At 39.1% G+C, this 27,717-nt stretch overlaps 2 protein-coding genes across 10 annotated transcripts in view; both read left to right on the forward strand.

Annotated features, from left to right (window-relative positions):
* LOC135308618 (uncharacterized) overlaps positions 1-27,625 on the forward strand; it is an 88,025-nt gene extending 60,400 nt beyond the window's left edge. For 3 of the 9 annotated variants that reach the window (XM_064433810.1, XM_064433817.1, XM_064433812.1), the window contains 5 exons: positions 1,192-1,293; positions 2,637-2,796; positions 6,277-6,465; positions 11,373-11,475; positions 13,460-14,168. In XM_064433810.1, the coding sequence (XP_064289880.1) occupies positions 1,192-1,293; positions 2,637-2,796; positions 6,277-6,432 (418 nt within the window). In that variant the 3' untranslated portion in view covers positions 6,433-6,465; positions 11,373-11,475; positions 13,460-14,168. The other 6 variants (XM_064433811.1, XM_064433813.1, XM_064433814.1 and 3 more) reach the window with 6 other exon arrangements.
* COL3A1 (collagen type III alpha 1 chain) overlaps positions 14,066-27,717 on the forward strand; it is a 48,670-nt gene continuing 35,018 nt past the window's right edge. The window contains exon 1 of the mRNA XM_064433809.1: positions 14,066-14,208. Coding sequence (XP_064289879.1) covers positions 14,130-14,208 — 79 coding nt within the window. The 5' untranslated portion in view covers positions 14,066-14,129. The remainder of the gene's footprint in view (positions 14,209-27,717) is intronic.

Genomic DNA, 27,717 nt, shown 5'->3' on the forward strand with positions numbered 1-27,717 from the left:
CTTTATAAACTTTACATAGTTTTCTTTGATGAAGTCTACAGTTTTCCTGACCATACAGAGGCTCTGATCATACTTTCTGGAGATGGCAATTTGGAAAGTAAAGGAGGTGCTGTGTACAATTAGAAAATATTTATTATTTAGTACAGAGGTCAGGAAGAAAATATTTTTCACTTTTCCCAGAAAAAGAATAAAATTACTTTAAGACCAAAAATGCTTTAAGCTTAACTTCTGTGAGAGCTTTCGTATGATATTTGTAAAATTTTTATGCCTCTCTGACATTAAAATTTCCACAAAAGAGAGGAGCATTTGTGGGAATTTTTGTACACATGCAGAAAAAGTTGTGTCTCAACATTGCTCCTTTGCTTCATTTTACAGAAGCTAGGGGACAAAAAGATCCTGTAAAGTGGTTTTTAATGAGCTAGGTGAAGGCACTAGAAGGTCCTTTGATAAATAACTCTGAAGAGGAAGACAGTGGAATGTTTTGTAAGAAAAGAGATGTTTGGCCAGCTGAGGATTATAGTATTAGCGAAGACCAAAGTGATGAAGTGTGAAACCAAAAACTGAGGAATTAAAACTAACTTTATGTCCAGATACTACTATGGGTGTTTCAGGGGAAGAAATAAATTTTTAAGCATAGTAAACAAAATAATCATTTCCTCTTTGCTAGCAGAGACAGAAACTAATTTTGCAGATGCAATCTAGGGATCTAGTCACCTGGTTTTTTTAGTTCACTCATAAATTTCAGCCAGCAATAGTCTGAAATTTTCTGATTAGAAAATACCAGGGATATTTTTATTGAAAAGGCAGCAGGAAATGGTGTATTAATAATATTTTTTTTATGTGTTACATTTCTCCTTGAGTTATCTGAATAAAAAATACAAAATAGGACTGTTGAAGATGGAAATAAAAATGCAGAATAATGAAGAGGACAGAGGTGTAAACTCAGTCCAAAATGGAAAAGACAGATGTGGCCAGGACCAAGGATCTGCAATCCAAACATTCCAGAGAAATGAGTAACATCTTTTGCAAACACTCCCCAACACAATTAGTCTTTAGTTTTGCGTATTCCGATCATCAGAGGGATTTTCAAAGCTGAGGAGACAAAAATATTTCCATCTAATGCAAATTCCTAACTTGCTTTCAGCCTGATTTTGCTGCTCAGTTACTAATTAATCAACACATTAATTTTAGGTTTTCAAAGAAACTGGTGGCCATTTATTGTAGAACATCAAGGTCTCTCCCTGCTGCTGCATATGCCTTTGTCTGCAGCACCAAAAATACTACTTTATCCAGGTGAGTTAGAATGATCCCTGAGTTTACACACATTATTTGTGCTCCTGATAAATTTATTAACAAATGTTGAAAAAACTGCACACCCTAGAAAAGGAATCTCTGGGCAGCATGTAGTCAATTTATTTGCCATAAATTTAAAAAAAAAAAAAAATCAAAGCAGCTTTTAAATAAACATGTGTCCTTCAAGAAGATCACATGGCAGACATGGCAGAAATTTGCTTACAAGACTGGATTGGTAAAAGGTGGCAGAGAGATCAATACCTCTCTGCTTCTGCTGCAGCAACATCTAAAGTGGCTGCTCGTTTTGTGGGTGGTTCTTTTGCTTTTCAAATTCTCATAGCTGAGACTCTGTCCAGGCCCTGTCCTTCCCAAAGTACACAGAGATTGGGGAAAGGATAGCTAGCAACTGTGAAAATAACTTGGGACATCCAAATATGGTTTCCAAGGCAGTCATCTCATAAAACAGGTCAAATCTTGGGAAAGCAAAGGCAGTTTTTAATAAAATAATTTATATAAAACCATATTTATTTCAAGTGCATTAAGTGTAAAAATACTCTTAAAGGCAGAAAGGCAAGTTACACCTTAAAGAAGTTGCACATTCATAAAAAGGATGATTTGTGTCATTAAAAAAAAGAGTGATTTTGTTTCAGATATGGCATTATAGGTTCAGGTAGATGCAGATTAAAATTTTAAAAATAAATTCTGGTCCAAGAGAATATGCTAAAACCATAAAATTATATTAAAAAGCTCACATGATCTGCAGAAAAGTATAACTGTTATTGCCCTGTGAATTAAGAAAATAAGATTTGTCTGAAATTCAAATAGATCATTTTATCATTCTAAAAATCAATTTAATTAAAAACTACCCATGATTTGCAAGGTCCTTTTGTTAAGGTAATTTTTTAAAGTTCAAAATTTGCAAATCCCAAAGCTTCTGTTTGCACTAAGTGGGAAAGGGTGAAGGTGAAGTGTATAAAGTGGTTTTTGTTGTAGGGTTATCTCATTCCAGAGTGCATTCTGGAGCACAGATGCATCAGTCCTTATATTAACTTATTTCAGACAGAATACATTTTATTTATTAACGTGCCAAAATGTTTTGACTCTGGTTCAGTTCAATGGGTGGAGGTTGTCATGTGTAAAGAAAATATGCTGTTCTGTTGTTGCTGGCTTTGCCTCATGAGTTTGGAGGCAGCAGACAGGAGCAGAGCTCCTCCAGCACGCTCCCACAGAGGCACTGATGGAGCAGGAAGCTCCAGGAGGGCTGGCAGGACTAAGGTGTCAGCCTTTCTGAATTTCTGCTCTGTCCTCATGTGATCTGATGTTTCAGTTTTCTCCATTCACAGAGTCTCTGGCTCAAATGTCAACCTCTTGCCTGCAAAACTGCTTGGTCTGGTTCCTCCCAAAACCCAAGTCTCTCAGAATCCCAATATCCCTTTTCCTGGTCACTCCAACAACACCCATCCTGCACACCTTGAGAGTTCCCCCTTGAAGAGCTGGCACTCTGTAAGTTTTTAGTTACCTGTCTAGACAGGTGATTGTTTTGGTGGTTTAACATTAATTCTGTTTGAAGGGAGAGCAAAAACACAGAACTGCCCAGTTAACAGAGATTAGATTGTAACCCATGGCAGACAAACATGCTTTTCATAGAAATAGAGCTGGCTAAAAATAAAGATCACTGGCAAAAATATCCAAAATATTTGTAGCAATGTGCAAAGGAACAATTTACAACACTTACTTTACAATATCACATGTGTGCAAGCCATTTTACAGTACATCTGGCTTAAAAATTGAAGGGTCTGTAAGAACACAAATATTTAATATATCTGAAATTAATGATAAAACAATGAAACTTGAGTAGCTAATTTAAATTTGACATAATTGTCAAAGAAAAATAAAAGAAAAATATTGTAAACTCTTTGGGGAAAAGTTCTCTGCAGTGAAATTGCAGCACACAAAGAAGCACCGATTGAGCTTTCCTTAAATTTTTATTGTGTTAAGTAGTTTACAACAAAATCATTAGTGTGATGACTGTGAAACTCAGAAATGTTAAAAGAGCAAGCAGCTTCTAGCTCTTGATTCCCTGAAGATAACTGAGAGCCTGCAGGGTCAGCCAAGTAGTGGAAGCAGAGTGTTCTGCTTGTGCCTTGCTGGCTGGCTGTGGGGCTGCTTTATGGCTCCCTGGGGACAGGGGTGAGGGCTTTGGAGAGCAGCCTCTTCAGCTGCCACAGGTCTGAATAGCTCCTCTTCAGTCTCGTTTTCCTTTTGTCCAACTGGACTCCAGATGATCCCAGTGCTCTTAGTTAACCAAATTATGTGTAAGTGGAATAAGAACTAGATCAGCAGCTCTAAAAAAAGAGAATGCAGCAGGTAAAAATGGCAGGTAGATTCACCATCCAGGAGCCTTGAGATCTGCAGGTGCTCACAGATTCTTCTTGTAAATAAGACAATATGTATTGGGGTCCTATTTCAACCTCATAGTAGCTGCTCTCTCCAGACAAATTGGTAGCAATTTTTAAAAAATCTTTTATTTTGTGCTCATCAAGGCACAGTTCAGATGCATTTGAGCCTGGATTCCCAAGGACATCAAGCCAGCCTAGATATGGTTAGTGTAACTCGTGGGAAATCAAAAGTACTTCAATGATAAGGAGTGTGGGAAGTGTCTTTGCATTGGATTGATAAAGTTGTGATGTTCTTATGGTGTTTAACATATCTAAGTTTCTGACTTACATGTTAATAACTAGCAGTGTTTCCCACACCCATTGCTGAAGTGGTAGAAATAACTCTACAGTGAAAGAATTTCTTACATGTGCCATTTTTGCCTGACACTTTCACAGAAACAGAAAATAGAAAAAAATTCTTGCTTGTTTATTCTTTCTTTCCACTACTCAGTTTATTAAAAAGACCTTGGTTCGTCTATAAATATGTTCCCTATCTATTTTAACACTTGCGTAATGAGCATCTATGTGTTTTGGAATTCTGATTTATTTTAAACTGAATCTTCAAAGTTTCCTTTCTGCTTGAAACATATCAGAATGCCATACTTCAATATCAGTTCCAGAAAGAGCCAGATGCAGAAATTTCTGGGAAGGATTAATAGGTTTTTTCTCTTTGGAGAGGTCATTAGCTCTGCATGAACAGATTAAAGATTCCTTGCTCATTGTATTCCAAAATAGGAGAGCACTGGGTCCAAAGAAAAAGTAGTGCACATTGTTAGATTGATAACTATAAGTTATTCAAGGTCAAATTCTCTGAATTCTTATGGTTTGAATTATTTTTCACTCTTTGCTTAGCAGAAATTGCAGTCCACCCTTCTTGTGTACTTTCACGGGTGCCACATTAAAAGCATCTTATGAATATTTAAGCATTGCTGCTGACAGTTTTGTAGCTTTTCAAAGATACTGATGAGGTGAATTTTCCTGAAGGTCATTTTTTTGAAAACAGTGTTTCAATAAGGGTTTAAAGATGAACTCTGAAAAGACACCTTATTGCAACTTTGAAAAGGTTTTAAAAATAATTAATAAAAAAGACCTCATTCTTCCCCCCCTCCCATGTTAGCATATAGGAAGTGTTTGATTTAATATATGTTGTTTGTTCACCTACATGACATTTTATTCTCAAGTTAATGAAAACATGATACGACAAAAATCCATTGCTGAAATTTTGCGTGCTCAATGTTCATCCATCTTTATTAGAAGTCTAAGGTAAAAATCACAAATACACTAAAATGGTGATGCCATAAATTTGCCCTGAACACACAAATCTTATACTAGTGTTTTCTTTCTATCACAATATTATCTGCACTGAGCGGTAGGGAAACTCAGGCTTTCCTATGACATAATTTGTGAGACTTTATTTTAAATGGACACTCAAAACTTTTTTGGTGATAACATCCCATGGCACCAATTTTTATTTCATACACCATAAGTGTTACAAATTCTCACCAAATGTATTGTGCAGCTTTCATTCTCTTGATGTTTCTTGAGGATGTATGCCCTTGCCCTTGGTTTTGTTGAAAAGCATGATACCTGTGGAGGCCAGGTTTGGCAGGAGGGGGTATCTGCTTCAACAGCAGCTGCTTACACGGAAAGCAGCTCTGACTTTGAGGATAGTGAGGATCTATCCCACTAGAAATTCATAAACGTTTCCATGATCTTCCTTTATCCTTAATTTTAACAGTGGCATACCACACACAGGCTTTTCACCATTTTTCAGCAGGAGGTGACTATTAAATATTACCAACTATATCATGTGACAACCTGTTGCAACATGTGGCAAATTTGCTGCTCCTTTCCCCACTAAAGTTTCAAGGTGCTGCTGTGCATTCCTGGCACTGACACAGGAGCCCTGAGCCCCCAGAGCCAGGCACTGCTCAGCTCTGCCTGCAAAGGGTGTGTAAGAGAGAGCTGCAGGGCTGTTCAAAAGGAAAGCATCTTTTATTCTCTTTTGCAATGTGGAATCAAGTAAATAGTCTTGTCAGTATGTTTTTCATACTTAACAACCTACAGGGCTCCTGGTTTGTGTCATACCCAGGCTAACGTGCACGCACGCACCTGGAGAAGGCGACTGTAAAACTTTATCCTGAGGTTGCTCCAGGCTAAAAAGCACTAGAACAGACACTGATGGGAAGCATCATGCATGTTCTGACTTTTTCTGGTTTTTCCCTAGAACAATCTTTGCACATCATGAAAACAGAAGGAATTGCATTTACTGAGAAGAACGGGCCTGGGGCAGAAAGTCATTTATCATTTGTATTGATATTTTTTGTATTAGTTAGTAAAATTGATAAGTTCATTGATCTGTTTTGTACTGCAATGCCCAATTTAACTTGGAACATGGACCTCAACAGCAGTGCAGTTCTCTGTAGCTTGTGCACATGCAAGATTTTAGAAATGTTAACCATTATAAGAATATTGATTAAATATATCCTCAGAAATTTGTTCTGTGCTGCGCCTGTATTTAAGAAATATCTTTTTTTCCTTTCAGAAGTTCAGCAAAAAGTATAGAAGACCTGAATCTGGGGATCTGCACTACCTGAACAGTGGCAAAGGACTAAACAATTTGCAGTGTAATACTGCAGAATGTTGTAATGTTTCATTCTCTGGTGGCACAATTCTGTTTCCGAATGTACCAAGAGTTTGATGGGAATGCCAGTTATATTTCTGAGGAATAATGGTGAGTGTCATCTGGCTGGTGAGGATAGAGTTTGAAGTACCTGACAATCCCCACAAACTGTAATTCACTAAATGTGGCACTGGATCAGGACCAACGCTCATGCTTATTCTGGTCATGTATTTATTTAGCATTTTTAGAAAATATTTTCTCATCCTTATGTTGTAGTTTCCTGTTTGACTAACATAAGGATGGCACTTCATAAAGTTCTCAGACCTCTGTAGATGGTAAATGTGTAAAGTAACTGGTTATTTGAAATTTCATTGCTCTTCCAAAAGAAAAATCTTTCCTGAGTAGTTAAAATGGTCATGGGTGATACCTTGGGAGCTGGAAAATTCATGGTATGCAGTGGTTTAGTCCAAAATGGTAAAACATGGAGACACACAGGAAGGCAGCTTATGGGAAACATAGTACAATAACAACCCTGACCTCCTGGCCTCTAGAAATTAGGAAGTGCAATTCCTAAATCAAAACCAGCATCAGAAGTTCTGGGAATGGAAACAGGCTTAATTCTCTGTGGTGCAAAGGACCCGAGATGTCTGTAACAACGGGTCAGGCTTTCAGTCCTGTGTACGTATCCGCTTGTTCCGTGCATTCCCAGGAGCTGTGTGCTCTCCTGGCCTTGGGAAAGAGCAGAAGCCAGTGGGGGAGATGCAGGGTGGGTGGCAGGGGACTGGCACTCTTTCCATGCTGGAAATGGGATGCAGAGTTGCCCTGTAGAAGGGGGATTTGTGTAGTCCTCTCTTCCCACCAGGGGATCTCTTTGCAATCAAGACTCTGCTTCTCTCCTGTAATGCCAACTGAACTGGTTGAATACTGCCACTGCTGTAAACATCAGCAAAGAGACACCCACACCAGATCTCTAACCTTAAAATAATTACTCATCGGGCATAGTGGCATTCACCAAGTACTGCTCCTTCTTTCTGTTTTCTGTATGCGAGATTTCTTCACTGGTGTGGGTCCTGGAGCTTGACTGATCTCTAGCAAGAGTTTGGTGGAGTTTCCCTTTGAGGACAGAGATTCAGCTGGTCTGGGAAGGTGGGATGGGATGTGTCTTCATTTAAGGCATGCTCTCAATTCTTTGCTCTCAAAATCATGACTATGGTATTCTTCTGTAATCACAATGCTGGCCTTATAGTGTTGTTTTTCATTGTAATCATAGCAGCCTATTCACTCTTCTGCCATTTGAAAAAAAAAAAAGACATTTAATACCATTCAAATAAGGATTTAATTAATTGAAGGAGGCACTTTTCTGAATTTTCCATGTGTGTAGAAAATGATGTGCTGAGAAGAACGCATTCTTATATTAGGAGTAAGAAGATTTCACACCTCAAAGCTGTTTATTGGAAAAAAAGTTATATTGTTCCAATTAAAAAGCATGTTTCTCCTATTATATTTATTTCTTTTTGCCATGAGACACAATTTTTAGGAAAGGAGATAGAAAACATTCCTTGTCTTTAGGAAACAAAGAGCAAGTGGATCTTGAATGAGGAATAATAATTTTCTGATTCACAGAAAAGTTTGAATCCAATTTACATAAGGGTTTCAAGTAAAATTTTAAAAATAATTATGTTACCACTCTTCATGGCACAGAGTCTGCAGGGATGAAAATGAATGAATGTTTGGTATTTTCATTTGGTTCTCCAGATGATTCTTCCTAACTACTGAATTTGGTCACCATAGCCTATCACAACTTGCCTGTTGTTACTTTGGAGGCAGGGGTGGGTGTGGGGTTGTGGTACTTTTTTACTCAGTGTATCTAAGAAAACTTTCCCACCCTTTCCTATCATAGCCCAGACAGTTCTACTGACATGCAGTTATCTGTTTGAAGTGGGGTTTTGTATTCTGTAATATTAAGATAAAACCTGCAAGCCCATGTAAAGCTTAACCATAAAATCAGTTCAAATCAGTAGCATAGCTACATACCTATTTACATGTCTTTAATATCTTCTTTATATGCCATTATAATTGATGTTGTTGGTATGGACTTTGAGACTCTCGAATACCAGGTGGTGATGTAATGTTCTTAGGACAGGATTCATCTTGAAAGGAAGGATGTTTTAAAATCTGCCTTTGAAGAGCAGAACAGATCAACCCATATATCTAAATTAGGGTCCCACGTTGTTGCCCCATGCATGACATGAGTCCATAAGTGGCAGTAGTTTCCAATAGCAGAGGTATAGCGGGCTCTGTGACAGGAAACTGGAGTTTACGGCAGAGAAAAGAATGTGAGAAGGTCACAGATCAGGAAAAAATCCCATAAAATACACGCCGAGAGAATCCTCGCTGTCAGCTCTCTGCGCTGTCCACCCACCAGTGTGAGCAGCAGCAGGGCTGGCCCCAGTGTGGTACACTTCCCCTCTTTCCAGAAAAGCAGCTGGATGCTGTTTCTCCTTTCTAGGAAATCAGTGTGCACTTTGGGACATGTGGAACACTTACAGTCCAGCAGAGAACGTCATACCTGCCTTATACCATCAAAACTGGGCTGACTCTGTTCCTGAAGACTGCTATTTCTTTTCTTTTTTAAACCTGGGATTTCATTTCTAGTGGAAGACTCTTGTATTACAATGGTCTCTGACCTTCTTGTACATCTCCCATGGCCTTCATTTAGAAAAGGTTGTGGTTTTTTCAAAGTTTCCTTTTTTTTCTTTTTTGCCTTGGTAATTATTTTTGCTTCCCAACCCATTAATATTGAACAGATCAAGAGTTAAAACATTTAATCCTGTGTTCTTCTCTTTTCTGTTTTTTCTAAAGGATGAGTCATAGTACGGATGGCCTTTTGTTATTCTTTAGTAAATTCAAACAAGATTATTTATTCCCTCATTAGAAAAACAATAAATCAGCAAACAGAAAAATGTGAAACAATGACTTTAAAAGATATTTGCCATGTTTTAAAGTTATTGGTTTATTTTTTGGTTTGGTATTTTGTTTTTTGTTTGTTTTTTTTTTAATTTGAAAGGGATGGCCAAAAAAAAGTGCTCCTAAAATCTTCTAGATTGCTATTTCTGAAGCCTGGAACCTTTTGATGGTGAGGTACCATAGGAACCATAGCTGAAGCACAATAAACATGGGCACTTCTGGGACCCACATGTGCTATCTGAAGCAATGGTGATTTGAGCAGAGCCAACAAGAGGAAGTGATTTCCATGATGTACCTCCACTTTCCACACCAGCCCTGAGGTCAAAAGAATGTCCTGCTTTTTATGATAATTCATTCTTGGACTGTTCTGATGAATTTAACACACTTTTTGTTACTTAGAGATATATCAAAATACTTTTTCTTTTGTGATTGTACAAAATTAAGCATACACACAAATTCAGAGCCAAGTTTTTTCTTAAATTTATAAATATTTTCTGCCATCCTATATTATCTTGATGTCCAACAACCACAAGCTGCAGAGCACAAAAACCTTTATGAGATCCTCTCCTGACAGAAAATCTTGTAGCCGTTTCATCAAATACTTCCTAAGGTGCACAGAACTGTGCTATTTCTTTAAGAAGTGAAGATCTGGGGTTTTTTCAGTTGCCAAGTGGAAATCTGGATTGGAGACGAGAAGAAAGGATTCCTTTCAAAATAATTTTGACACCTCGGTGAAAAGGAGGAGCATCCTCACAAAGGCATGGGGCCAAAGTTCTGCATTAACAGATTCCATCCCTGGAGACAGAGGAAGGTGCGTGCTCAGTACAGAGAAACCCCGCCCTGGCCATGGATGTCAAATTCCCCAGCACTCAGTACACCCAAAGGTCATTAAACTGCTTTGGCTTCTGTCCCTCCTGCTGGGAAGAGAAAATGCTGTGGGTGCTGTCTCTGCTTCACCCGTATGCAGTCATAATGTTGGCTCTGCCTTAAGAGCCTTCACAGCTGTGCTGTAACACAGTTAGTTCCCAACATGACTCAGATGAAGGATTTTATTTAATCTGCACAGGACTTTGGAAAAAAAAGAGAGAATTTTAGTTTGTGGAAACCTTGAGAATGTGCAAAGCTGGAAAAAGAGGACATGAGAACAAGAGGCTGGGTCTCAAAACTTGATTTCCCATTGTCTTAGCATAAAATTTCAGTGAAAATGGAAAGATGGGAGAAGAATGAAACCATTTCATTGCCTTGGCTGCATTTCATTCCTGTAATAGTCCATTAGAGCTTCAGTCATAGTTTGCATTGCTTCTAGCTCACAAACAGGAATTGTTGAGAAGTATGTGGCTGTGTTTTGGGGTTTTCGTTGTTTAGTAGCTTTAGACTCAGTTTTTCTTGTAGGTTCTTTCCCCCACTGTGCTTTCTGTCACTATTTACACTATTCACAGTGCTTTATTGATGAGAAACGGTGCACTCCTTTTAAAATTTGGAGATTTTTTACTATCATTCAAATCCACACAGAAAAAAAAAAAACAAAAAAACTGTCTTGTTGCTGGCATAGAAGTAACTGCAATGACAAAATTTGAAGATTCTTAGTTCAGATTAAGATCTCAGAAACAAGGAATATTTACCAACTGATTCTACAGGCCAGAACTTTGGGAACTTTTAAAGCAACACTTATATAATTTGCTTACTTAAGGACTGAACATTTGGCAGGGTGGACAAGAGGTCACTTGATAAATATGTAAAAGCAAATCTCTCATTTGTCTTTCTTAGGAAGAATATCACTAACCACAATAGTCAAACAGGCACAAGGAATGCATGAATATTCCAGCATTTGATTAAGAGGTAGTTTTGATCTACACATCTTTTATGGTATCTACTTATGAACAATTGTTTCAGGTTCCTCCATCAAAGATGCGCCAATTTTGATATGAGTACCTTTTCCAGTTTAGTCCAGATGCCTAGACATTGCATCTATAGGAAGACGAGTATTAAACAAGAGCTACCTATCCAAATAATCCAAAATTTCCTGCAAGACTCAAGAACCTGTTTTTTAGGGGGGTTGTTTCTGTGCAGAGGATGTGAAAAGGAAGATTTTGAACACAAAGTGTGCAGAGGATGTTCAAGGAATGTTGCTGTGCCACAGCCTCCTCAGGCCATGTAAGTAAAATGGTGAATGCTACTCAAAAGAATTTGACTTGTGACAGTAAGTGGCAATTGCCAGAGAGTTTTATACCAGAGTTATGAAATCAATTCTACAACCACTATTATGTGAAGGTAACCCTGATGAGGAATTTTTATTTAGCTGAGTATTGCTGTGCATTGTTCCTTGAACCACAGTAAATACACTGCAAAACACAAGGAAGGGTTATTGTTTTATGGGATGTAATCATCAAGAGATGTGGTTTATGCTTCTACACAGAAACCCCAGGATTCATCCCTGTACAAATTCAAGCATACATGTTGATACTCCCATGCCAATGGCAAATAGTAGGTGTTATGGATAAATTTGGGTTCATAGTCTAGCTACAGAATAGCATAACATTTAAGGTGGACAATCCAGAAAAATCATAATTTAAATTTTACTCAAACAAGTGTTGTAGTGTAAAAACTGAAGGTAAGCATTAGTGAAAATAAGGGAGTCACCAAGGGTGTTCTTTTTTTAAAAGCTTAGATTTAAGAAAATTAGAGAAATGTTTATTGTTGTCAAACAGGCTAAAAAATTTGCAGAACTCAACATGAAAGTGTCTTTAAGTCAAAGACCTTGAACAAATTTTTTCCTCAAATGTGAACGCTTACCAAGTAACAGTCATTAGGCCTCATTGAAATTAAACACTTACTGTGGCAAACACATAGATATTGTTACAAGAAATTGACCTGCGTGCCATCTTGATAACAGTTAGTTCAGTTTCATTCACTTTCTATTGCTGAAAATGGTTTTTATTCAGGGTTTGATCTCTTTGTACATTTCTGTTGAAGAGACGCAAACAAATCCACATTCTTGGATTTATTTCTTGTTCTATCTTGTGTTCTAAGCATAACTCCAGAAGAGGAGAAAACCTTATAGCCCTTGCATAAAAATGTGAAGCCTATTGTATTATATTCTAGGATGGCTCAACAGGAGCTGGTTATCTGTTTGTTGATTGCAGCTACTTGAATGCTATAAACCAAATAACCTAACCTGTTATGTGATATGGTCCCAGATATGAAAACCCAAACCTGAAGGAAATAGCTCTGCCAATACAAGAGAGACAGCATGGAGTGTTGGGAGATTCAGGAAAAAAATGTGGTGTGTAATTCCTTGGGAATGAATCAAGGCATTCATACCTTGTAAGCATTTAAGACACAGAAGAAATGCTCAGCATATGTTAAAAGGGACATCAAATTATTTAAGACCTCTTCATACTTGCTTCAGTCTGCTCCACCTCAGGTGACCCCAGCAGAAGAGGGTATTTAAGTTTAAGTACAGATTTATTTCAGACAAATAGGTTTTGCAGTGAGATCCAGCACCTACTAGATTAAACTTCGGGCTGTTCTTATTTTGTGATGCATACAGAGATATGGGCCCCCTTTTTGGATGACAGTTCACGGCACTCACGAATTATTGAGAGGAGAGACAGTTCCCTGGGTCACTGTAATCTCAGCAACACTTGAGAACAAATGAATGAACGCTTCTGCAGGACGTGACCTGGATCAGATTGATTGACTGAGAGCAGCAATTTGTTTGATCATTGTTTGAGCAGAGGTGTCCACTGTGGCAGCTTTCTGCATTCACTTTGGGGTCTTTAAAGGCTACATTCCCAGCAAATCTAGATTCATAACAGAACCTGCTCAAACTATCTGATTTGGAAAACAAGTCTGTGTGTTCTGATCTTATTCGCAGTGAAGTTTTGTGTGGAACAAAGAAATAACTGGGTTTAAAGGGCATTAGTAGTCCCAAGATTTCTTTTCTTTTTTTTTTTTGTCCTCTCTACCTTCTTGTTTGAGGAGCAAATGGACAAAAAAATGTTCTGCATTCCTTTCAAATGTTGTAATTACAGCATCAAACTGAATTACTTGAAAATATATAGTTTGAGAGATTGATGCTTGTGATTTGCAATCTTGTTCTCTTCGTAATTTGTTTAAATGTTTGCTTTCTCCCCAGGTAACACAAAATCACATTGTGAGGAAATGGTGAGGAAAGCCCTGGAACAGAAGTGTGATTTTCAGAACTTCCTTACATTAACTCTGCTCATTAGCAGAAATACCCAGGTTTGCTCCTCCACTTCTGGGATTCTTTCAGTCTGTGCAGCTACACCTCCAGCTATCTTTTATCTTTGTTAGGGAGCACTAACAAATAAAAATCCTCTTGGGGTTTTACCCATTGACTCCTAATTAACACCAAAAAATGCTTTACCCCGGGTGCTTTGGCATGGGACTTTCTTTTCACGTGCTTATATGTCACATAAAGTGCACACTAACTGTTCATATACAGTGTCAGCATGCATTTCGTACGCACACAAAAGTTCCAGATGTGCTGTGTGTCTTGTTTAGTTGACTTTAGTCTTCTGTAAAGCCAAGAGAAATATTAATCATTCATTTACTGTTAGGGGATGGGTCTTCTTCTCATGTTTCAGTGAAGGGGGTGGAAAAGAAAAGTAAGCCAATTTTTTTCCTATTTAAGGCCAAAGCTGGGGAATGCTTGTGGCTGAGTTCTGTACATGGCCCGGTGCTGGAAGGGCAGGGAACAACCGATGTTGCTATTTTGAACAGATTTTTTTCTTCCCCCCCCATTTTTATTTTTGCACAGAGAGTCTCATGTCTAATATTTAGACATGATGAGCTCTGTGCAAAAAGTAACTTTGCTCATTCTTGCCGTGTTTCAACCCTCAGTTATTTTGGCACAACAAGTCGGTGAGTAATTCAAGCTTCTTATGATTTCATGTTTTTTATTTTATTTTTATTTTTACCAATAATTTTAATAGCTTGTCAGAAGTGTGTATGCACGAATCTCACCAGAACACTTTTCCTTCACTAATTCAGCAGTCAGATATTTAATAGTGAAGCTGAAAGCTGCAGGGATCATCCCAAAGGTTTTGCTTTGCTTTGCTTTCTTTAAAGTTAGAAGACTTTACAGTGCTGTCTGTCTTGTCTGCATTTGTTCTTGTTCTTACTTGTTTTCCTGCTACAGACACTGAGGAGATTCTAAGCTGTTTCTTTTAACTCTTGGAATAACATTATAACTGTTAGCTCCGTGCTGCTTGGAAGCTCTTTTTCACAAGGAATATGTCTTTGCTTCCAGCTATTTTATTTGGAGTTCTCCTTTGTACTTGTTTGTCTTACATTGGCAGCGTGGGGGTTTCTTTCAACAATTTGTGTGAAGAAAAAAAAGTCTTGAAATTCTGAATGGTTTTGTTGAAGGAGTTTTTAAGAGTGATATATGAAAATATGTCAGCTTACAGAATTTTTACTTTGGCATAGAACAGGAGGATGAATTTATTCCCTCAGCTGCAATAGTTTGAATCGGGCATCTGCAGGCTGTTTCAGCCCTTCACGAGACAGATTAGCAGTTGATGTTATGTGGAAGTCCATGTGAGTGTGTGTGTGCATGTTTACAGAGAGCAAGAACACCAAAAACCAACTGAACATGGAATTCAGAGGGGAGCGAAGTACTTTGTATACAATAATTCAACCTAGAGTGAAGATAAGTGTGGTATGAGTATTTAAGTTAAACAGATGACATTCCACAAGTACAGCTGACCTTTTTTGGATGTGCTCAGTTCCTGCTTGCCAGATATTGTAAACCAGTCCTTCCTTAAGATAAAACACTTTTCTGTCCCGTAAATACGAAAGATCAGCAATTTATTTATTTCTACAGAGAGGCAAGGAATAATCTCACAATTAACTCAATAAGCAGCAGCCAAAGAAACTGTATTGCTGCAAAGGAAAGCCAAATGTCTTTAAAATCCCACCCCACACTAATCTGTATGTCACACATCATGAAAAAGATTACTTCAGTTCATGGCAAACCCATCTGTCTCACCGTACCTGGACAGGGACCTCTGCCGAGGGGTGAGTGAGTCCACCAGGAGCAGCCTGTTGGCACTGGAGCACTTGGAGCTCAGGAGGATCTGTGCATGAGCAGAGCAGGCAACAGCCTCTGCAGCACCAGCCCCCCTCACCTAGCACAGACACAGGCTCAGCCTAAGTGTCTATTGAAAAAAAACCCCAACCAATGCATATATTCTGTAGAGAGCAAACAGAATTTACTGTGAACTGATCCTTTTCTGTTTCTGCTTTGCCATATACATACTCTCTCTCCAATAATGAGTAAATATTATAAAATGCAGTGATTATCAAATATGAGCAAATATGTGCTGTGAGTTTTCTCTGCTTACAGCAGCAGACAATATATTTATTTTTATATTTAACATGCAGTAAGTGTTCTTTTTTATACCTGTGTCTATCATCAGAGGGATAAGTGCTAAGAGAGAATCCAAAATAAAGAGATGGAACATCAATTTTGTTTTTCTCCATAAACAAACCCCTCCTGAGTGCCAGGTCTCCTTCCCTCACTCTAGTCATATCTCTGGACATTTCTGAGGTGCAACATACATTTGACTTAATAAATAGTAAATTTTGGGTAGAAGAACAATACACAAATGAAGTGTGAATGAGTATTCTCATTTCTCTGCCACATTCCTGTTTCATGGTGTTGTAACATTTCCTTACTGGGCTAACTTCCATACTACAGGGATGAGGTTACACAGAGAGACTGATAAATCACTAGTTATCCCCTTAAAAATTGGATTCTCTCCTCACTTTTGAATGTTTCTTTCCACACATTTGAATATGCTTTTCTCACAGAAAATAGTAATTGAAGGAGTTGATTATTCGTATCACTAATTCATGTGCATGGCAGGGAATGGACTGGGAAACCAAATTTTCCACAATTGAAAAGAGAATTTCCAGACATGCTGAAATGCTCTCTCTTGTCAAGAAAAATGTTTATATGGTTAGTATCAAATGTAAGTCAATATAAAATTTTCCTTAGGAAATCCTGCCAGGAGACAAGACTTGGCAAGATATTAAGGAAACTGCTCAGTATACACTGAGTTTAGGGTAGTCAGATGTACCCCTGGGCTATGTGTTTCTTTGTCTTGCTGTAATAGCTTGGAATGGAGATTTGAGTACAGCCTCAGGCTAAAACCTCTTCTAGAGCTTGGGATCTGGATACTGTGCAGCAAGGAATATTCTGTGAACTCAAAAGCTGTATGTCCTTGTAATCCACCAGGATGTGTTTAGCCTGGAGGTGAAATCACCTTGACACAATCCAGGTTTTCTGATGTGTGTCAGGGCTTTCCAGCCCTGCCCATGTCCAAGATAAGATGCCCCCTGATGGCTGACAGGACACAAAGCCAGCACTTCACACACAGCAGATGATTCAGAGTCCAAGAATGTACACTGGGTTCCACCCTTTGAAGGCACCTTTACATCCTGCATATTAAACTACTCAAAAGTGTAAGATATCAGAATGCTTCTTCAGGAAAGAAATCCATTTTCCACCCCAGTTGTGAAAGCATTTGCTAAGCCTTGCAGCCTGCGTTCATCCCGTTTATCTTGAGTTTGTAGAGGCAATCAATGACAGCTACTTCCAGAAGACAGAGTAAGTTTTAGCTAGCCAGACTGGAGGTATTTGGCAGTTTCCACTGCCTACAAAGGAAGCGCATCCACAGTGCCCTCACATCAGTGCCAAAAGGGAAGTCAGAGGGATTTGGGCCTGTCTCAGCTGCATCTTTGATGCTTAAAGGACACCTCAGTGAGCCAGAGCAGGACACTTCTCCTAGGTACACCCCAGTCCTTGAAGAACTTCACTGAGGTCTTTAGGAAAACTCTACTGCTCTGAAAGCAGCGTGGCAGCAGTGCCAGAAACCCTTCAGTATTATTACAAGTCATCTTTTCTCTAAGGTAATTTAGTGTTTTCCTTGTAATGCAAGTATTATCTTGGATGTTTGGTCAGGAAACACATTTCTGAGGTAATGGCTGAATGCTAAAATCTCTCTGACAAGACTTATTGACCTTTCATATTACTTTCAGTTGCAAATTGCAGTTTTAAAATTATATATAACCATTACATGTAGGTTTCAGGAGGCAGCATGAAAATTACTCTTCCTGCTGTGCACTCCTTTCTGATCCCAGAGAAAAGAATGATATTTTAGGAAAACTTGTAAACAGCTGATTTGGCCATTTTGCTTTCTTTTTTATTAACTGAGAAGGGTTGGATAGCATGTGAAGTGGATGGGTACTGTACAGATGTAGTTTATTTGTGAGACTGCCAGACTGTCATGTTTAGCAGTTAGCTGTATGGAACACTGCACATGTGTGCTCTTTGTTGATAAATTTCCAGTTTAAAGATAATGCTAACAACAGAACTATCTCTCCTCAAAGCTTTTGGTAACTCAGAAAGGTTTCCCCCCAGAATTTTGACAGTAAAACCAGATGCACATCTGTGTGCCAAGAGATAATTAACCATCGTAAGTAACCTGGACTATGCGAAGTAATGAAATATCTGGGGTCTACTCCTCTTCTTCCATTTTTCCTAGCTATTTTTTACCAAGCACATAGTAGACAAGGTTATGCTTAGGAAAATTGAAACATTCCTTTCTGGTCTGGAAAAATCATGCTAAATGAAAGCCTGGGGAATCCACCTCCTCCAAAGATTATATATATGTTCTTGGAAATATGACAAATTTCATAAACACATTTTATATCACACACCCCTGGAACACATTAGCCTCAGGAAAATGAGACTATTATATAACCCTTTCATTATTTTCCAGATTTGTTTTTGACTTGAGACCAAATCACCAAATCTACACAGACTGATTTTTCTGAAAGAGGAGGTGGAGTTGGAAACATCCACTGCTTTATTAGAGGGGGAAGAGGCAGAGGTAGAAGGGTGTTGTTGCTGGCACAAACCTCACTGTTGATGCCTCAGTCAGAGTCATTATGTTTGCTCTCCTCTTAGCGCTGCAGATTACAAGCAGATCCTATTTCCTCTTCCAGCTTCTGCCAAAGTGTTGAGGTTTGAAATAAGCAGCCAGGTGTCACTTGCAAACTCTGCTGATGCCAGACTTACACAACAACTGGGGGAGAGTTGTAATTAATGCTGCTAAAAAAAAAAAAAAAAAAAAGAAAAGAAATTACGGTCACTTTTTTGTTCCACAGTCTAGCTGAGAAACCAGACTGACACTGTTCCATTATTCATTGTCCCAGTTATGTGCTAGTGTTGTTCACACCTTGTTTTAATGAGAAATCTGCAGAAAATGGGACATACCTGCCCTTCTAATTGGGACAGCATAATGAGAGTTGGTAATGGAAGAGATGCAGAGCAGCATTTAGCATTTGAGTGTAAAAGCAGCCTTTTCAGAGTTGAAAGGTTCAGCCTACCAGGAAGGGCAAACCATAACAAAGTGCACTTTCCCAGGCTAGTGGGCACCTGGAGCACTGTATCACTCTTGATGTTTCTGTGGTAGGTTCCTAGTCTGCTGAAGAGCACAAGCCACAGCTGCTGTAAGAGTTGCAAGATTTAATTTGTTGGTTTGGAGTAATAACTTGTCAAAGCTCACAGAATTAGATATTTGTGCAATGGTCATGCCATTTACACTGCAGATTATGCTGTCCTTTAGTCATGCTTGTTTAAGAAACTGGGCAAAAGATCTCAGTTGAGAAAAGGGGAATTGTTGGCAATGGCAAAGATATGTTGTTAACAAATAGGGGGGTTTATAGTCTTAAAATAACCGGATTAGAATCCTACACCATTGCCGTTTGATATGATGAAGCACAGTTCAATTTATTATTGGCAGCACCCAAAAAAATAAAACAGACTTGAGAAAGGTATAATAAAATCTGTTGTGATTCAATACTGCTACTGTTAGCTCATTCTCCATCTTGTAGCCTGGTAAATTGTAGATTACATGACTTTAATGTGGTTTAGAGTTCAGTATCTACCGCCAATGGCCTATAATTTTGAGACATTCTGATTTTGGTTTTTGGCAGATGATAAATAACCTTCAACCTTAAACGGAACAAAAATTTTAGTGTCATCATTTGCCTGCTGCAGTACTTTGCCAGCCTATCCCTGCTTCTATATATCCATGGTGATATACCTTGTACAGAAGGAGGACTGGACACAGATGTGATTCCTGCTCCAGTGTCATTTTACCTCTGTAACTTTGAGTCTGTCAGGCTGTTGAGGGCAGCATGGCTGGGTGCAGAGAAGGCTGCAGCCCTGACCCTCAGTGTGCTGCCCATCTGCATCCCAGGGGATGCTGTGGATTCCTCCTGGAGGGCTGGCTCTCTGGAGCCATGCTGTCACAGCAGTGGTGTCCCTGTGGCAGAGGTTTTGTGTGGTGGCCCACTGCTGGCAGCTTCCCACAGCCTTGGTGACTGCTGCAGGACAGTTATTTCTCTAGGGATTTTCTTCCATTCAGTCCTTTGATGCGCAGGGCTCACGAAGCTTTCTGTTCTGTCCTCTCTGTGGCTTCCCTGACAGGAGACATTTTGTCACTGGAAAAATCTGTAAGGAATTCCCACAAAATTTCCTGATTTTTCTCCATTCAACACAGTCAGACTTTGCTTCAGAGAAATAAGATTTACATATTTATATGTGGTGGCCACGCCATTAATTTCTCACATAGCTTTGAGACTGTATTTTTAAAAAATTCAAATATTAGCCCTTGCATTGTTTCTGACTATGGTTAATCAAGAGAGAACTTCCAAGTAAAAATTTACAAATTACTGGGATCAGAAAATCTCTCCTGTAAGTACAGAGAGACAGGGGGAGATCTGCTAACGCTGTTTAAATCCTGGAAGTGTGAGATCCACCATTGGCTGCAGAGTAGCTCATCTTTCACATATAGGTATAGTACATTGTATTTTTCATTTATATTTTCAAGCAGTCACTACTTTTCCTCATCTTCTCTTTTATAGGAAAGGTTCTTTAAATTTTGATTAGAGGAAACTTAACCTACTTCCAACCACTGCTTCTCTTTGTTTATTTTCACTTCAGAGCCAATCTTGTCTCTGAGTTTGCAAAGTGGAAGCCTCTGCCTGTTTCATGTCAACATGACAATGGAAAACATGATATAACCCCCTCCAACAACAACCGTTTGTTGGCTTTAGTTTGGATAAACTTCAGCTCTGGGACTTCTGGCTTTGTTTAGTTTAGCAGAGGAGATTCCTTTCAGATTAGCTCAGAGACTACTTCCATTTTGCCCCATTTATGTCAAACCCTTCATTTAAACACAAACTATCAGAATGAGAATGAAAACGGTACCTCCTTTAACAATGTCTGCACATTTTTGTCTTGCTTTGATTCACATAAGTACTCTATAAAGAGATATCTGCCAGGAAGGAGAAAGCATGCACAGGACTTTGTACAGGAAGAATGTGAGGGTAATGAAAATGTATGTATTTCAAGGCTGAATGTGGTTTTTTGTTTTGAAAGCCTAGGCCTTCTCCTACAGCTAAAAGGGCACCCAAATGACTGTCAAGAAATGAGGGATGTGACTTGTAGATTTAAGATTTTAGCAGAGTTTGGCCTTCAGGAAAATGCAAAGTTATCTACAGCCACTGGAGAAACATCCCTTTCTGCTACTGGATTTCTCTTTCAAGTCGCTGTGCATGCCACCCTGGAGGGTGGCACAGGCACCTCTGCTCTCCCATCAGGTGAAACCTTTCCTCCTGAGTGCAAACCTTTCTTGGGCTGCTTGGGCAGCTTCAGGCACCCCTTTATTCCCAGCTCCAGCGCCACAAAGGGCAGCAGAATCACAGGAACAACCCAGGCACGTTTTGCAGCAGTAGATATGAAAGGATGATCTTTGTCTGGAAAATACTTCCCACAGCAATTCAGCTCTGGCAGTTCTTGGAAAACTCCTGGACATAATCAGTTCCCACTGAAGCTCCCTGCAGTTCACGCCCAGTGACCAGGCAATGCGTTAGAAGGCAGTCTGCAGCAAACATCTTTTCTTCTTCTTCTTCTTCCTTCCCTTTGTGCTACTTCTTCTCTTTTCCTTTTTTCCATTTTCTTTTAGGAAAATAAGCAAGAACAAAATTGCATCTTTTTTTTTCAAACAGAGGAGACAGAAAAAATTGCTCATCCAAACAGAGTTAATGGGAAATATGGGAAGCATCACTCATTGTTCCTTTGATGTTCACTGTAATTGCCATGCTGAGCATCAAAGGAGAATAAACTACATCCCCCATGCTTTCCTTCAGCTATAAGCAGCAAAAATAGGATTCATATTTTCTTGGAAAACACTTTTATGTTCATGAGAGCCTCTTAAAAAAAAAAAAAAAACCTACAGCTTCTCTGGTTTTGTTTTTCAGTCTACTGTATGGTGTTTGCTTGTTTCCCTACAGAGCAGTAGTCATTCTGTGCCAGCTGTTTAAGAGAGGAATGTCCTAGTGAAAGCAAACAATGGGCTGTGTAGTGGGAATTGCAAATCTTGTAAAAGAGTAATTGAAATCTGCTCAGACATTTTGAAGATTCTTTGCACAATATTCTAAGGCTGTTGGTGGCTTAGCTGTTGGCAGGGTGGTCCTCTTTGTAGCTCCCTCTTTTTTTGTATGAACAGAATAGCATTAATATGAAGAAGGGGGTGGTGGGAGAAAGAAGAGAGGTTTTCTAGTCCAACTGATTATTTCTGAGCAGCTGAAGAGAGAAAGATTGCTGTAAATATCTTTCAGTGAAGAATCAAAAAAAGTGAATTGTACAGAGCCTTTTCATTTATCAGGTGTTCTCTGGCTCCAGCTCTTCCACTCATACCTTTTAAGGGCTGCAGCAGATAAACTGGGCTGGATCGGGTTGTGTCTGCTGCAGATGTTCCAGCCCTCCTGGGCTATGTGGTGCTGTTTATTCTCACCCTGTGCCAGCTGGGGTTGTTGCTGCACAGAGCAGGGAGGGCTAAATGTGTGCCAGGCCTCAGGCAGCCACTTCAGTAGCAAGGCTGCTGACCTCTGATATTAATAAAAAGCCAGCTCTCTGCTTGCAGGCTCTTCACTGCACCAAAAGTGTGAATTTTCACCTCACAAGGGAATTAGTTAGGAAGATCCATAGGTCTTTGTGCTTGAAAAATGGCCAGGCATAGAACTTGATATTTAAAAGTGTTTCCAAAATTAAGTTGTCTTTGGTACCCTGAGAAAATCCTCACAATACTTACTTTAGTAGCCCTAGGAGGTTGACAATAAGAGCGTTGTATCCAGTGTACAAATAGCCATTTAATATCCTCTATGAGGCAGATTAAGAAGAATTTCAAATACTGCCATCCATATCCAACAAACTGTCCAAAATGGATGTGGGGTGAATTAGTACAAACTGGAATAAGGAGTGAATGAATACAAACTGTTTTGCAGATGAATCTAGGTTAATGATGCTCTATGCATTTAGAACCCCACCACAACCTTCTGAATTACAAATACCCTTAATTTATTGGCAGCCAAAGATATGATTCTTTTCTTTAGACAGTATGCCAGAGCACTTTAATCCTTCACTGGAATATGAAATGCAAGAACCAAATCCTTCATTTACTTCCAACTTCTGAAATTACAGGGAAACCAATAAAAATGTGCAGGGACTTAGGCCAGCGCAGAATTTGCCCCCCTGCTGCTTTACTCATCTCAGATGTAAATCCATTATGGCTGTGGAGTTATATTGGGGTGACTTTGTCCAAGGTATCTGAAAATATAAATGATATTACCACATGTATTATACTGCCATTGTAACATTTCCCATCTGCTTCAGCCTCGGGAGAGAAGCATTGAATCAGGCTGATCTCTTCCAAGGCAAACCACAGAAACAGCATTGCATAAATCTGTTCGCTCTCTCACAGAGCTGAGGGGAAAGAGAGGTTCATGTCCCACTTGAAATTTTAATTACCTGCCAAAAATTGTTTTAATTACAAATTTAGACAGTGCAAAACAAAAGTCATACATTTTTTTCCCCACACAGTGTTTAGGCTTTATCATGCCAGAAGCTTAAAGCATCATTAATTAAGTAGTTATAGTTCAGTGTTTAAATGAGATTCTATGTGGACCAAACTTCAACAATTATCAATTTGCATTTGTTCCCCTTCTCTTATCTGATCAAAAGCTGAACCTCTCTCTCATGATGTTTTGGATCTGTCAGAGTGGTTGGAGAGTCTGGGAAGCCTGTGCACAATGACTTTTCCAGTTTTTTATTTATTCTTCCCAGGACAGACTTCTTCAAGAACTGTCTCAAAGAACCCTCTAATGTTATAAACTCTGTCTGGTCCTAGCTAAAATCAGGAATGCAGAAGTATGTCTTTTAGCTACACCTTGGCACTGATTTTTCTTTTTTAATTTGGCAAAATCTTGTGCTGTATCTTAGTAAATTTTTCTCCTTAACATTGAGCTTGAACTATTGATTTTCTTTAGGCAATTAGGTGAGCTTCTTATGGAATACATTTGGAAGAGGTCAAGTGTTCAAAACCTTCACACTTGGTTTCTGACTCTAGAAGACTTCATTGACTGCCCAAGGAATGAGCAGGATGCATGTTTAAAGAAAATAATAAATCCATTAAATCATCAGAAATCATATTAGAACTTGAATTTATGTCCATTTTTGCTTAGTTTAAGACACGTCTTTACGTAAGAATTTGGTATCATTCACTCTAACAATAATAAGTACATTAAAATCATATTTCTGCAGAGTAATATTAGAATTTATGCCAGCACTACAACTAAATATCCACAAATGAATTTCTTGCAGCCTATTGCTTATTTCTAGCATGACACCACATGGCACAAATGGTGATGTCCCAAAAATATTGTAATGTAAGAACAGAGGGGATGGAAAAATCTCATAGGCATTTTACCAGTAATTGAAGAGTAGCTGAAGTATGATTCAATGGTCCCTCTAAAAGGCTTTGACTGCACTGAATTATGATGAAATGTCTTCTTACTTTGTGTGCTGCTCTAATGCTCATATTACCCTTAGTAAAAGATTTGATCTGTCAGGCACTGAAGAGCTTCAGTTACCACCAGAATGATTAGAAGCTAACAACTTTTATGTCTGATTCAAAGCCCAGTAAAATCAAGGGAGGTTCTGATCAGGCAGTGGTTACCCTTAATCAGGGGGGAATTATCTGAATTCTGCAGCTTATGGCAAAAAGAGGTTGATCTCTGCTAAAAAGACAGGAGCATAAATATAATTTAGTCACAGAGTCATCTGTTGAGAGGTGACACTGGAAAGGAAATCCCAGAGTAACACCTCAACACAGATGGTCATTCAGGAATATCTTCCTCCCATGCAAAAAGCAGTTTGACCTATGATGTTGTCAAGGAATAGCTAAGAACAAAACTGGTATAACTGTCTCTTGAATGCAGCCGAAGTTTTTTTCCTCACAATGACTTTTATGAGTTCAGGAACAGACAGTCAACATTTCTCTGGGCAGCTCCAAGAAAGAAGTAAGGTGATGGATATAGAGCAGACTGCCCCTTGTATGACTCAGCTTGAAATGACAGTTCTGCCAAAAAACAATCCTCCCCAACTCAACCAGCAAAGAAACCGCCCTGCACTTTGTTTGCTCTTTGCCAGTTTTGAAACAAGCCAGTTCTTTTGCCACGGTTTCTCATGCCAGACACCAGCTGAAGCAGGGAGGCTGTTGTGTAACAACATCTCTGGTGGGATATCTCTGGTCACGATTTCCTTGCAGCTCTGCCGTGGCAGGGTGAGCTTTGGAAGTTGTATGAAGAACATCATTCCAGGGTGTCAGCATGTGTTCCCAAGTAGAGCAATTTGTGAAACCTAAACCTCTGAAGATAAAACAGAAAAATTAGAGTTTTTTAATCACACTTTGAAAGATTAGAAAAAAAACACAATAATCTGCAGGGGAAATAGAGGCATTTTGTGTTTTACTTGGTAACAAATATGCTTAGGATATATTCTAATCCTGATATTTCTAAAACTTGTTAAAGGCTTCAGAAAGGTTGTGGCATTTGCAGCATATAAAGGCAAATGGAGGGAACAAGGAATGAGCTGTTTAAAATGCAAGCACTTGTTTGTACCAGTGCAGGCCTGCTTTTTTCTTATTTATTTTGTAATCTGACATATAGACTGGGTGGGTCTTGAAACAGGGACAGTTCAGCTGTGTGACACAAGGATCCTTTACCAGAGGATCCTGACTCTTCTGTACATTGCCAGTGAAACAGCACATGACTGCATCCTGCAACACCTTTGACAGACAAGTACAGTATTATGCTTAACCAGCATTCTTTCAAGCAGCTTTCTCTTTCTTACTCTGCATCTGAGAAAAGGGCAAGACTGGGACGAGCGCAGCAGCAGAACTGTTCTAATGCCAGCTTTCTTGGCAGACAAGCATCCCTAGAAGTAAGAAAGCTTCAGTTTCATTCTGAATGCACAGGACGTAGCTGTCCTTTTTGGTGTGAAACTTGGGAAGTCTGTGAGCTATTCATTCATGCTCCTTTTCCATTCCACCTGATAGCTGTTCTTCCTTACACAGCTTACAGAGCTCAAAGGGATTTTTATGGTTGACCCACTCTGGGTCAACATTTAGGTGTTTAGGTCTGCATTTAGGTGTTTAATAAATGGAGGTTTCATTACCTCCAATCACATGTGGACAAGCCTTACAAAATATTTCATCAATACTATTAAATCTGAAAATATCCTAATAGGTATGGATACCTAAATTGGCCCTTATGTCCTCATGCACTGCGTGAAATAGATTCAATTAGTTAACTATTTAAGAAAATTCCAGCTGACAGAATGTTTGAAGGCCTTGCAGTTGAAAAACCCCAACTTGTTAAACCATTTCTTTTTCTTTTTTCCAACTCTTTTCCTGACTCCTGTGACCCAGACAGGGTTTGAGCCCTTTCGAGTACTCAGCACTGACCGGACATGCCAACAAACCAGGCCATCCCTGCTCCTCCAGCCAATTCATTCATTATGAGTCTGCCTGTTTCCATTACTAATGAAGGGATGGAACGAGTGTGTTTGGGTTTCTTGTAAACATCATTCTAATACCAGACAGAGAGCCCAAACCATTTGCCTCGAGGTAGATGCTGTGGCATTCTTTTCTGCTCAGGAAATGGAAAGCAGCATTGCTGCACATGCTGGGGTGGATTCCTCCACCTACTCCAGTAGGGGAGAATGATAGTGTTTGTACTGAAAATAGACAGCATATCTTCCTTCTACTTTATGCTTTGCTTAAACAATGTATCAGACAGTGATGGGGTATGCAATTAACACATGTATTTACTACAGAAGAAATGTAAAACAATTTTTTAAGTACTCATTCTGCAAAGGAAATGACCAAAACTAGTCAGGGAAGCACAGGTTTTGTACATTTAAAAGAGTAACACAAATGTTCTTCTTAACTTCATCAGGCTTTGGATTCTGTCAAAGTCAGAGGCAAGGCCTTCTTCATCTCGGTGCTCTAGCCTTTACCAGATTCACTTTAAATACAGAAGTTGTTTGTTTGACTCATTGTGTTTGTGATCAGATTCTCACAGACCAAAGCTCCTCAGTTTTGCTTCCCAGGCTATCAGCAGGCAGCTGCTGGAGGATCGTGAGTCACCCCTGTGTGGACTATTGCCCTCTCTGAAGCAGAACCAGACAAGTTCAAGATGTTTTTTAATTTCTAACCCTTTAGTCACATCTCTGTAAATGGGATATGTGAGTCTGCTGCTAATGCAATAGCTGGACATTGCCTTTGTCCAAAGTGGAAAAGCCTGTGGTTTTTGAGGATACTATTAGGAAATTTTTTCCTTTTGCCATAAAATTGTGGTTAAGTCATGATCATGGTGCTTGCACAAATGCAAAGCCAAAACCAACTACAGAGCAGGTCAGATTCTCATGTGATAATAAGTTACCTTTCACATCACTGGGATTGGGACTATGTCCCATATGACATCTGTCATCTTTCAGGCCATATGACATTGGCCATCTGTGTTTTCCCTTGCACACATTTGGGCTCTTCTATGTACCCCACTTATAGGTCCTTTGGAACTAAATTGTGATTTTCCTTTCAGCTTTCAATATTGGTCTGCTTATGGACAGTTGCCAATCTTCCTAGAATGGGAAATAATTTAAAACCAACATACAATAATTATTGTCTTGCCTTTTTTTATTTTTTTCACTATTTAGGCTGGCCCAGGGAAGTGCTACACACAGCAAAACCTATAACAACATGAGTGCTCGGTAAACAGCATTATTCCAAATTAATTCAGGCTTCCAAATATTAAACTTTTATAACAGTGCACTCGAGATTGACAGGACTTCCAGCAAGGCATTGCAGTAAGTGCCACAGAAGTGAAGTGCTGTACAACCATCACATGTGGGGCTTTGGGAGGAAGAATAAGATTGTGCATTGCCATAGACAA

The sequence above is a fragment of the Passer domesticus genome, chromosome 10 (assembly GCF_036417665.1).
Source record: "Passer domesticus isolate bPasDom1 chromosome 10, bPasDom1.hap1, whole genome shotgun sequence".
NCBI classification, from domain to species: Eukaryota; Metazoa; Chordata; class Aves; order Passeriformes; family Passeridae; genus Passer; species Passer domesticus.